Raw genomic sequence first — 11,973 nt, 5'->3', positions numbered from 1 at the left:
TTTCTAATTGCTACAATTTGAGACCCTAAAAACTTTATTGAGCCATATGCACAACACATGACAAAAAAATTCATTTTGGATGGAACACAACAATTTTCATTTCAACCCAAATCTTAAGGATTATATGTAACAATTGACATTTTGAAAATTTAAAACCAAAACTTGTAAATAAATTGTTTACCCATTTTTTTATCATTGATTATATAGTTGATTGATAGTCCAACCTCGTTGATAGACACCTAAAAAAAGAAAAACAAATTTATAGAGATCCATTGGGGTTGCACCGACGGAGGATGTTCCAATGCTTAAGTTACTAAAGGTGGGCCCAATCATGCTGACATGGCCTATTGGAAACTTCTTGCTTGGCCTTTACAAAAAGAACAAAGTTTCTCTAAATGAAACTTCTTGCTCGGCCTTTACGTGAGTAGTCGTTGGCGGGGCGAGCTCTGTTGAATGGGAAATTACAAAAGTCAATTGGTTTTCCAAATGAAAATATGTCCAAGTCAACCTAAATCCCCACCAAAATTCCTAGATCCAATACCACTTTATTACTGCATAATCCCTAAAACTTGGTGTAGTTCAAATTCAAATCCTATCCTATTGACATTGTTATGAAAAAATTCTACTCCCCTAGTAGCATAAAAAAGGGAGGAAGACCTTTAGGAAAAGGTAGAACAAATAGCCCTACTCAATTATCCTTTTCCACTCTCAAAAAACTCTATTGATTTAAGAATTAGAGAGTCCTTTGTCGACATAAATCCATGGATTTATGATATTTTGTTTTACTTTTTACAAATGTATGAGATCAAGGTTAGACCATGAATCAACCCTATCATCAATTATAATAATTTTTTGGTAGAAAAGGGGGGGGGGGGGGGGACATTGACACTAAATATATTTACTACAAACTCTTCTAACACCATTTGAATACATTAGGATAACATGATTAGGGAGAAAATCACAAATTATACAATCCATGTGTTATGTGCAACTAGTAGGTGGTGGAAACCTTTAGGGAGGATGTGGCAGGATAATATCATGACTGCACATGTTAGGTCTAGCACTGCTAAAAGTTGATGTAATCTAGGTCTTGCATAAATAGAAGAAAGCACTCTGATGTTTAAGTTAATTCCATACTTAACAATAAAAAGAGAGAGTATGAAAAATAGTAAAATATAAAGAGCCTTAGAACTTGATATATATATATATATATATATATATATGAAAGGGTATGTTCCTATTACAGGATTACTAAGGGATTCTGTAAGGAGAAAGTATGAAATTCAACCTATGAAAGGGGGCCTGCCTTAGACCGAAACCTGAGCTTCCTTATAAAGGCTAGAGGGAGCTTTGGACCCTCTGAAGATCGCTGAGAATTTCGGAAAGTAAAATGCTTTTACTAAAGGTGAATACTTTTCTTTTACCGAAAGCAAATAGGAATGCTGAAAAAGCTGTGGCTGAGACTGTTTTGAATAGTGACTGGTGCTAATTAAAAGTTATATATATATATATATATATATATAACATATATAATTGGCTTAAGTCAATATTGAATTTGTTGGTGAAAGTGTGAAAGTGTCTTATTATTTAGTAGGACTCCCCACACAACTCATCTTACGAAGTGTATATAAAATGTATAGAAGTTGATTTCTCTATAGATATGTAGCACTCGTTGTTTCTCAAACGTATGAACATAGAAAAGATTAAAGAGGAGGTAGATGCCTCTGTTGAACTTAGCCAAAGCATATTCAATTCACAACCTTTTAACACAAGACTCATCAATAGGATTGGAATGCGACACACTCTCTCTGAATTTAAATGCCTTGCACATTTTGGTCATTTTTTTTTTTTTTCAAAAAAGATTCATTATCATGCTTAACCCAGCTCATCTTAGAAAGTGTGTGTGTGAATTTGGCGATCATATATGCCTTATAAATTTTGGCACTTACTCGGTTACCCCTTACTCACAAGAATTTTGCACTTAGAGCATCCGTAGCAGATGTTTCAAAAATTATACCATTTTACCACATCAAATGCCTATTTTATTATTTTACCACATCATTTTACAACATCCTATTTATCAGATGTTTTATAATTCAATTCTATACATTAAAATAATATTTACTACACATTAAAATAATATTTACTACTCATCAACACAATAAACAAACAACAAATAATATACCACATATCTTCCGTACCGTGGCAAATTTGCCACGGTACTAGTCAATGTTGCAAAAAAAAAACAATATCCCACATCTACTAAATGGGCTAAAATTGGGTTTGGTGTGGGATATGTGCCAAATATTTAGCATTTGGCACATATCCCACATCTAGTGTGGATGCTCTTATAGAGTGATCATTATACTAAAAATGTACGGTGATAATTTTAGGAAAGTTAATACCATATTTTTTTTGAGAGAGTTTAAAAGAAAATTTACTAATTAAATTAATTGAAACCTACTTTAATACCGTTTGTATGAGAAACATAAAAAAATTATAAAATGTTTTTTTTTTTCAATAATAATTATTAAAAATATTTCTAAAACTAATTCCCTTTAAGGCTTGAACCATCCTTTAAATTTTCCCAAAATAAAATATCATTGACGTAATTTTTACAAATTTAGACTGTTAATTGACTTCTTATAATTCCATATTTCTTTGAGAGTGTTTCAAACTTAGAAAATTTACTAATTAAATTAACTGAAACCTACTTTAATACGGTATGTATGAGAAACATAAAAAAATTATAAAAGTTTTTTTCCATAAAAAATTATTAAAAATATTTCTAAAACTAATTCCCTTTAAGGCTTGAACCTCCTTTAAATTTTCCCAAAATAAAATATCATTGACGTAATTTTTACAAATCTAGACCGTTAATTGACTTCTTATAATATTGCTTAAGGTTCAAGTCTAGCTTACTAACTACTATGCCAACACACCCCATAACATCACAACCATCAAAAATCTAAATCCAACGGCCATCATTTACCATCAACATAATAACCCACACCAAACAACCCACCGTACCCAAAATCACCAGGAATATTTCTGATTCCCTTCCGTACCCTCAATAAATTTCTCATATTCCCTCTCTCTCCCTCTCTTCATTTCTCTCTCTCACACACACACTCACTTATCAAGCAAAATAAAAATAATTATAATTATAAATAATAATAAAAAAAAACCACTCAACGAGGCTCAGATTTAAGAGAGAACTGAAAAAACCCCTCTCTCTCTCTTTTACTTCCCGATCTACCTCTCTCTCTCTCTCTCTCTAAAACTTTCTCTGTGAAAAATTTCTCTCTTTCTCTCTCTCTCTATATATGAACCTATACATATATGTGTATAAGCGAATCCGGTAGTGTCGGTGATTGTGGATGCGATAGTAGCTCCGTTTGATCATTTTCTATACTGATCAGATCTGTGGTAAAAATCTTATGCGCTTTTTATTTTCAATTTTTGAATCGAAATCTAAGGTATTCGTAGATCTGTTTTCAATTCGCATCATTAGGTTTTTTTGTTTTTGTTTTTCGTTTTGCTGAACAATTAGCTTTCTGTTTGGATGTTAAGAAATTGTCGGAAAGAAAAAACAAAAAACGCCGCGAAATTTTTGAATCTCGCGTTTTTTGAAATTCGATTATTAGATTTCAATTTTATTGGCTGTGTGTTATGTAATTTGTGAATTCGGATTTGGATTTTGATCTGGTAGTGGATTGTGGCAATTTGTGTGTGTAGGGTTTTTTTTGATGCGATTTGGTTGTGGACAGTGATTGAAATTGAGTCACGGTGATTGGAGAAGATGTTGACCAAGTTCGAGACGAAGAGTAATAGAGTGAAGGGACTGAGTTTCCACAGTAAGAGGCCGTGGATCCTTGCCAGTCTTCACAGTGGTGTGATCCAGCTATGGGACTACCGGATGGGGACTCTGATTGATAGGTTTGACGAGCATGATGGACCGGTTCGTGGTGTTCATTTCCACAAATCTCAGCCACTATTCGTATCTGGAGGTATCAAAATTGCACCTGCTTTTGGCTTAGTTTTGATATGGAATTGCGAATCTTATTGCCATTTATGTCATCGTTGATTGATTTGTGGACTTATGATTGTGATTAGTAAGTGTAGGTTGTATGTCATCAATTTAAAATATGAAATTGGAATGCCTTTGGTTTGTAATCATTGAATTTGTGTAGATCTAGTCTAGTATGTGCCAATAGGGCACCAAGAGAATTGCATAAATGAGAAAGGAAATGAAAATCTGAATTTGGAGGATTTGGAATGACGGGATTTGGATCATAAGTCTCTTAGTTTTTTTATTGAGAAGTTTCACATAAACCCAATGGGTTTTGAACACATAGCCTCACCCTCCACCTACACTTATGAGAGAGGAAGTGCCATTTGAGCCATGGCTTATTGGCATAAATCTCTGATTTGATTGTATAAAGTTTAGCACCATATATTTATTAAGGTTTGAAGTTGTGGGGGAAAAAAGTGGTGAAGGAAAGATAATTTATTAATCACTCTGCTTCAATAAAATAAATCAAATAATAATTCTGAAATAAGACCTGCTTAATTATTCAGTAGCCTTTTTGAACATGTTTCATGCCTGCTTAGGAGTTTTTTTTCCTCTTTGTTAATATGTTCAACTAATTTTGTAAATTTCAGTATGTTAACATTATTTTTTTAAGAACAAAATTTTCACTTATAGACAAATTGGCTTCGGTACACTATAGAGATAGTTTTAGATGAAAAAAAAAAAAAAAGAGTTTAAAGATTGTGTCTCTCAATCTAGCAAACATATTCAATATAAATCTTGTACCATGAATTATGAAAGACATGGAAACTATTATGTAGAAAAACGGTTTTCTAGCTATGGGAAGTTGTGTCCAAGATTTCCTCTACCCAAGAATCGTAAAACACTTTTTTGTAAATATAAAATTAACAAATAAATTATACACTATTGCTACATGGTCAGTAATTACCACATTTATTTTTCCTTTTCTTTTGTGACTGGTAACTACACATTCACTTGCTGGATCTTGAACCCACAACCTCACCCTCCACCTTCCTATTATAAAGGGAGGGATTTCATTTGACCTAGAGCTGATTAGCTCTTTTTCTTTTTCTTTTTTGATTTAAATTGCTCCCCTAAACTGTATAATTAGAGGAGTGTATGATTTTCCACTTGCTCTAATACTTCTTTTAAAAGTCTCTGTCATCTTAAAATATGTAACCTGGGTTATCTAATATTGGATAATCTCAACAATCTATGATCATAGTCCTTTCAAGCAACTGATAAGAATAAGTTTGATTTTTCTATTTTAACCTCACTATTTAGCACTTTTTTGAACTGTTTAATCGGGGCATCTCAAGAAATAGAAAGATTACACCAAACTCTGGGAATCCCCTTCTATTAGTTATAGATAATAAATACTTATCAAAAGTTTGTATATCCATACCTTATTCGAGTTAATAAATAATTAATGCTAGGAATACTTATTCTTCATAAGATTTTACTAACTTAAAAGTTTGTATACCCATAGCTTATTCGAGATAATAATTGAGATTTCTCTTTAATTCTTATGTCCAGTTTTACTTTATTTCATATGCCTTTTGAGTTTCACTATATCAAAAAACGTTTACTTTAAGTGATCCAAATGGTTGCTTTGGGGTATTGGAATTAGTTGATTACAGCAAATTAATTCTCCAAGTCCAAACTGATGAAGAATCTTATAATATAGTTGACTTGTTTAAAACAATGCTTCTTCTCTTTTATGAGCAATCAAACAGGGTAGATACACAATTTCCTGAACAGTTTGAACTAACTTTACTAGTTTTACACCTAGATTATTACCTTTGGTTCAAGACTCTTTGGTTTTAAATAAAATTTCTGAATTAATGCTGATTTGATTTTTTTAGTTGAATTTTTAGCAAATTCGGGAAATTTTTGGTGGCTCCCAATAGAATTGACAAACAATGGAATCTTATTGAATAAACCTGTTAGAGTATGATTCCTTTTTGTAACTACGGGGGACAGGGGCTCCTCATGCAGTAAATGTAGCTAGTTCTGGGAGAGAGAGGAGTGCAGTACATGTAGTAGTAAAGTTATTTCCAAGGTGAAGGGGTTCTGATGCACTGTGTATGCACCAATGAAGTTGTTGGCTTTTTTCAGGGGATGATTACAAGATTAAAGTTTGGAACTACAAGTTGCACAGATGCCTTTTCACTCTTCTTGGACACCTGGATTATATCCGTACGGTGCAGTTTCACCATGAGTACCCATGGATTGTGAGTGCTAGTGATGATCAGACCATTCGCATATGGAATTGGCAGTCACGCACTTGTATATCTGTGTTGACGGGACACAATCACTATGTTATGTGTGCATCATTCCACCCCAAAGAAGACCTAGTGGTGTCAGCCTCCCTAGATCAGACTGTTCGTGTTTGGGATATTGGTGCTCTCAGAAAGAAGACAGTTTCCCCTGCAGATGACATCTTGCGGCTGAGTCAGATGAACAGTGATCTTTTTGGTGGTGTTGATGCTGTTGTTAAGTATGTCTTGGAAGGTCATGACCGTGGGGTGAACTGGGCTGCATTTCATCCCAGTCTGCCTCTGATTGTCTCAGGAGCTGATGATCGCCAAGTCAAATTATGGCGAATGAATGGTAACCCTTTCTTTCCATTTCCTTTATACTATGCATACAGTTTTTTTTTTTAGTTCCTTTTTGGGAATTGACGAAGTTTTGTTGTAATTATTGGTTGCTGTTCAGAGTAAACACTGTAGTAGTATTATGGGTTTTAGAAAAATCCTTAAATTTTTTTTCTTTAAAAATTCCCTTCTGTTGATTATGAATTGTTGCGAGGTGGTCTGCAATTGGAACAACCTTGTTTCCAGTCTAGTTTGGTAGGCTTAAAATTTGAAGCTTCTTGTGCCTAAGGGGCAAAGAAATGGGAAACTCATAAATTATCCTTTATCCTTGCTATCATACTATTATAAGTATATACACCTTTTTATTTTTGGTGTATCTCTTGAATACTTCCCTTGTACATGGATTGTGCCCCTTTGTGCTTTTAATGAATTTTGTTCACTTATAAAAAAGAGAGAGTTTGTATGCACCCTGTTGGTAAGGTAATTGTTCATTTTGTTTTCAGATACAAAGGCTTGGGAAGTGGACACATTGAGAGGGCACATGAATAATGTTTCATGTGTCATGTTCCATGCCAAACAGGACATAATTGTATCCAACTCAGAGGATAGAAGTATACGTGTGTGGGATGTAACAAAGAGAACTGGAGTTCAAACTTTCCGTCGTGAGCATGATCGATTCTGGATTCTTGCATCTCACCCTGAGATGAATCTATTGGCAGCTGGTCATGACAGCGGTATGATTGTCTTCAAGTTGGAGAGAGAACGGCCTGCCTTTGCAGTAAGTGGTGATTCTCTATTCTATACCAAAGATCGCTTTTTGCGATTCTATGAGTTTTCAGCTCAAAAGGATACACAAGTAATGCCAATTCGACGGCCTGGTTCCACTAGCTTGAATCAGAGTCCAAGGACTCTTTCCTATAGTCCCACTGAAAATGCTGTTCTAATCTGCTCGGATGTTGATGGGGGATCTTATGAGTTGTATTTCATACCCAAAGATAGCATTGGTAGGGGTGATAGTCTGCAAGAAGCAAAGAGAGGTCCTGGGGGATCAGCTGTCTTTGTGGCCCGGAATAGGTTCGCTGTGCTTGAGAAGAGCAACAATCAAGTCTTGGTGAAGAATCTGAAAAATGAGATTGTTAAAAAGAGTGCCCTTCCTATAGCTGCAGATGCAATCTTTTATGCTGGAACAGGTAACTTGCTTTGTAGGGCCGAGGATAGGGTGGTTATTTTTGATCTCCAGCAGAGGCTTGTTCTTGGTGAACTTCAAACCCCTTTTGTCAAATATGTTGTTTGGTCTCATGACATGGAGAATGTTGCTTTACTCAGCAAGCATGCCATTATCATTGCTAGCAAGAAGCTTGTTCACCAGTGCACTCTTCATGAGACAATCCGTGTAAAGAGTGGTGCCTGGGATGATAATGGTGTTTTTATTTATACGACTCTAAATCACATTAAGTACTGCCTCCCAAATGGAGATAGTGGGATAATCAGAACTCTTGATGTCCCAATATACATTACAAAGGTATCTGGCAATACTATCTTTTGCTTGGATCGTGATGGAAAAAACAGGTCTATAGTTATTGATGCGACAGAATATATTTTCAAGCTGTCCCTTTTGAAGAAGAGATATGACCATGTTATGAGCATGATAAGGAACTCACAGCTTTGTGGGGAGGCTGTGATTGCTTATCTTCAACAGAAGGGCTTCCCAGATGTTGCTCTCCATTTTGTGAAAGATGAGAGAACTAGATTCAATTTGGCTATAGAAAGTGGGAATATCCAAATTGCAGTTGCATCAGCTACAGCAATCGATGAGAAAGACTACTGGTATAGACTGGGGGTGGAGGCTCTTCGCCAGGGTAATGCAGGTATTGTGGAATATGCCTACCAGAGGACCAAAAATTTTGAGAGGCTGTCTTTTCTTTATCTAATAACTGGTAATATTGAAAAGCTGTCCAAGATGATGAAAATTGCTGAAGTCAAGAATGATGTCATGGGTCAGTTTCATAATGCTCTATATCTGGGTGATGTCAGAGAACGTGTTAAGATCTTGGAAAATGTTGGCCACTTGCCACTTGCTTACATTACAGCTTCAACCCATGGGCTACAGGACGTTGCTGAACGTCTAGCAGCTGAGTTGGGAGATAATGTTCCCTCTTTGCCAGAGGGGAAAACAGCCTCCCTTCTGATGCCCCGAGCTCCGGTTATGTGTAGTGGTGATTGGCCCCTTCTGAGAGTTATGAAAGGAATATTTGAAGGAGGGCTGGATAATATTGGCAGGGGAGCTGCAGATGAAGAGGATGAGGCTGCTGATGGTGATTGGGGTGAGGAGCTGGACATGGTTGATGTTGATGGCTTGCAGAATGGGGATGTTACAACAATTCTGGAAGATGGCGAAGAGGCTGCAGAGAATGAGGAAGAAGCGGGATGGGAACTTGAAGATTTGGAGCTCCCCCCTGAAGCAGACACTCCAAGGGCATCTGTCAATGCTCGCTCTTCAGTTTTTGTGGCCCCAACTCCTGGCATGCCTGTAAGCCAAATTTGGGTCCAGAGGTCATCACTTGCTGCTGAACATGCAGCTGCTGGAAATTTTGATACTGCAATGCGATTACTGAGCAGGCAACTTGGAATTAAAAACTTTGCTCCATTGAGACCCATGTTTCTTGATCTTCACACTGGCAGTCATAGCTATTTACGTGCATTTTCATCTGCTCCAGTGATATCATTGGCGGTTGAACGAGGATGGAATGAGTCTGCTAGCCCAAATGTTAGGGGTCCACCAGCACTAGTGTTCAATTTTTCTCAGTTGGAGGAGAAGCTTAAGGCAGGTTACAAGGCCACAACGACTGGAAAATTCACAGAGGCGCTTCGACTTTTTATTAGCATTCTCCATACCATTCCTCTTATAGTTGTTGAGTCAAGGAGGGAAGTTGATGAAGTCAAGGAGTTGATCATTATAGTGAAAGAGTATGTTTTGGGTTTGCAAATTGAGCTTAAGAGGAGGGAAGTCAAGGATGATCCAGTACGTCAACAAGAGCTTGCAGCCTATTTCACTCACTGCAACCTTCAAATGCCTCACTTAAGGCTTGCTTTGCAAAATGCAATGACCGTTTGCTTCAAGGCAAAGAACCTTGCCACTGCAGCTAACTTTGCCAGGCGGCTTCTAGAGACCAACCCCACCCTAGAGAGCCAAGCAAGGACAGCCAGGCAAGTGCTGCAGGCTGCGGAGAGGAATATGACAGATTCTGCCCAGTTGAACTATGATTTCAGAAACCCATTTGTGACTTGTGGCGCAACATATGTGCCAATTTACCGAGGACAGAAGGATGTCTCTTGCCCATACTGTAGTTCCCGGTTTGTGCCAAGTCAGGAAGGGCAGCTCTGTACTGTTTGTGATCTTGCAGTGGTTGGTGCAGATGCTTCGGGGTTGCTCTGTTCTCCTTCCCAGATACGATGATCAAGCAGCTAGACCAGGAGCATTTTTTTGATCTTTTTTCCGCATCCTTTTGGCAGCAGAAGCAACCATGTTGTTTGATTCACATCTGTAGGTAAAGGTAAGAAATACTAAAGAAAGAGTAATGAATTGTTTTTGTTCTTTCCTTATCAAGCCTTTCTTACGTTTCTTCCCCGTTGTTTAGTTTATTGTGATTTTTAAATGTAATAAAAAAATTTCAGAAATTTTGACTTGGGCTATTCTTGTTGGTTGTTCATAGAATTAGATGCTGTTCATGGGCAGGACCATTTACATGTCAATGTATAATGATGCCATTTGGCAAATTTCTTCTGTGTGTATGAATTGGGGGTTTAATTGGTTATTAGTAAAGTATTATTGTGCCAGTTCAAATAATTAATTCTTTTTTTTTTTGAATTACAAGGGCTGCAAGTAGTGTAATGTTCTTTTGGGAGAACCTATAATTTGACGTTTTTCTCCCCTTTGCCTTTCATAAGTGATTGTGAAGATTTTGTGAAGTCTTTTGGCTGTATGGGGGATAAGGGACAGAAGAAAGGAGGGTGGGGATAAAATAGGTTGTGTGTTTAGTTGGGTGGTGGGGGAATTGTTGTGTACTTTAGTTTATGCTTCTTATTTGATCCTGGATGAGCTCAATCATAGCTTTTAAATATGACACTTTGAATTGGAAAATTTATTGTAAGAATTTGATAGTCCCCTCACTGCATTGGTATCAGTGATGACGTAAAAAAAGGTTTCATTATTTTATTGAAATAGGAATTTGTGTTATGCTGATACTTAAAAGCTGTGAGGAATGTTGTAACAATCCCAAATGAAAGAAAAAAGGTAATCTGTTGAGAAATTAATAAGATCATTTTTTCATAGATCTTGCTCTTGATTGATCAAGAGTGGTAAGAGTCAAAGAAAAAATTGCAGCCAATGAGCTTTAGCTCAATTGGAATCTCCTCCCTTTTAAGTTTAAAGGGAAGAGTGAGGTCGTGGGTGCAAAGACCTATTGTAGTGCATGTATAACTTACCAATGGAAAAAAAGAACAAAAAATTGCTGTTGAACCTAGATATGGTGTGTAACTTGAATTTTTTTTTTTTTTTTTTTTTTTAAAAGAATAAAAGATTGCTGTTGAACCTATATATACTGATGTTAATAGGTTTTTACTTACAAATGGAATCTAGATTAATATTTTAAGCTCTCCTTTTGTGAAATCCAAATATCAAAGTCTTGAACTTGTTTTGTTTCTTACCTTTTTCACTTATCTAGAAAGATTGTTTCTTTTTCTTGGATCAATGATTTAGGTGTACCTGATTAAACTTTCTTATTATTTTTTTCTTGTTGACCTTGTTTTGTTTGTCTATGGTGCAGTTCATGTCTAAAGCTGAATTAGTTTTCCACCAAGGCATGGGATCATGCTTCTGCTGCCTAAAAGTAAAAGTAAAGTTTGGAGAATGAAATAAATTCATCCTTATGTTATCTTTGAGAGTTATATCCTAGGTCTTCTATTTCTGGTTTTGTTTTCTTTAATTTTAGAGATAGTGGAACGATTGTAATATTATTTGTAAGCAACAGATGATTTTTATAAGAAGAATGGCATGTCTTTTCTCTCAGATCTCAATTGCTGCTCCTTTTGCCTCTGCTTCTTGTTTGCCACACGGTGTAGTCTCAACTTGATCTTGATGGCCATCAATGGATGTTGGTGTATGGCTGCAATCTATATTCATTGCTTGCCGACAAATTATTGACAATTTATGAATATGTGATCACAAATGAGAAATGGGTTTTTGGTTTTTTTGGGTGTTGTAATCGAAGTCATTATGTTTTGCTTGATAGCATTGTGTACTAAATTACTAATTGAAAGTGG

At 36.1% G+C, this 11,973-nt stretch overlaps 1 protein-coding gene across 2 annotated transcripts; it reads left to right on the top strand.

Moving 5' to 3' along the window:
• Positions 1 to 3,180: 3,180 nt before the first annotated feature.
• Positions 3,181 to 11,719, top strand: LOC126705407 (coatomer subunit alpha-1). 2 transcript variants are annotated; one of them, XM_050404404.1, is made up of 5 exons: positions 3,181 to 3,429; positions 3,771 to 4,010; positions 6,173 to 6,667; positions 7,155 to 10,205; positions 11,478 to 11,719. In XM_050404404.1, the coding sequence occupies exons 2-4, from the start codon at positions 3,803 to 3,805 to the stop codon at positions 10,106 to 10,108; spliced, it is 3,657 nt and encodes a 1,218-aa protein (XP_050260361.1). In that variant the 5' UTR covers positions 3,181 to 3,429; positions 3,771 to 3,802; the 3' UTR covers positions 10,109 to 10,205; positions 11,478 to 11,719. The 2 variants fall into 2 exon arrangements, with proteins under 2 accessions (XP_050260361.1, XP_050260360.1); XM_050404403.1 differs by having other exon boundaries at positions 3,739 to 4,010.
• The last annotated feature ends 254 nt before the right edge of the window (positions 11,720 to 11,973 follow it).

Source organism: Quercus robur, chromosome 11, assembly GCF_932294415.1.
Source record: "Quercus robur chromosome 11, dhQueRobu3.1, whole genome shotgun sequence".
In the NCBI taxonomy this organism is placed as follows: Eukaryota; Viridiplantae; Streptophyta; class Magnoliopsida; order Fagales; family Fagaceae; genus Quercus; species Quercus robur.
This window is presented reverse-complemented; position numbering and strand designations above follow the sequence as displayed.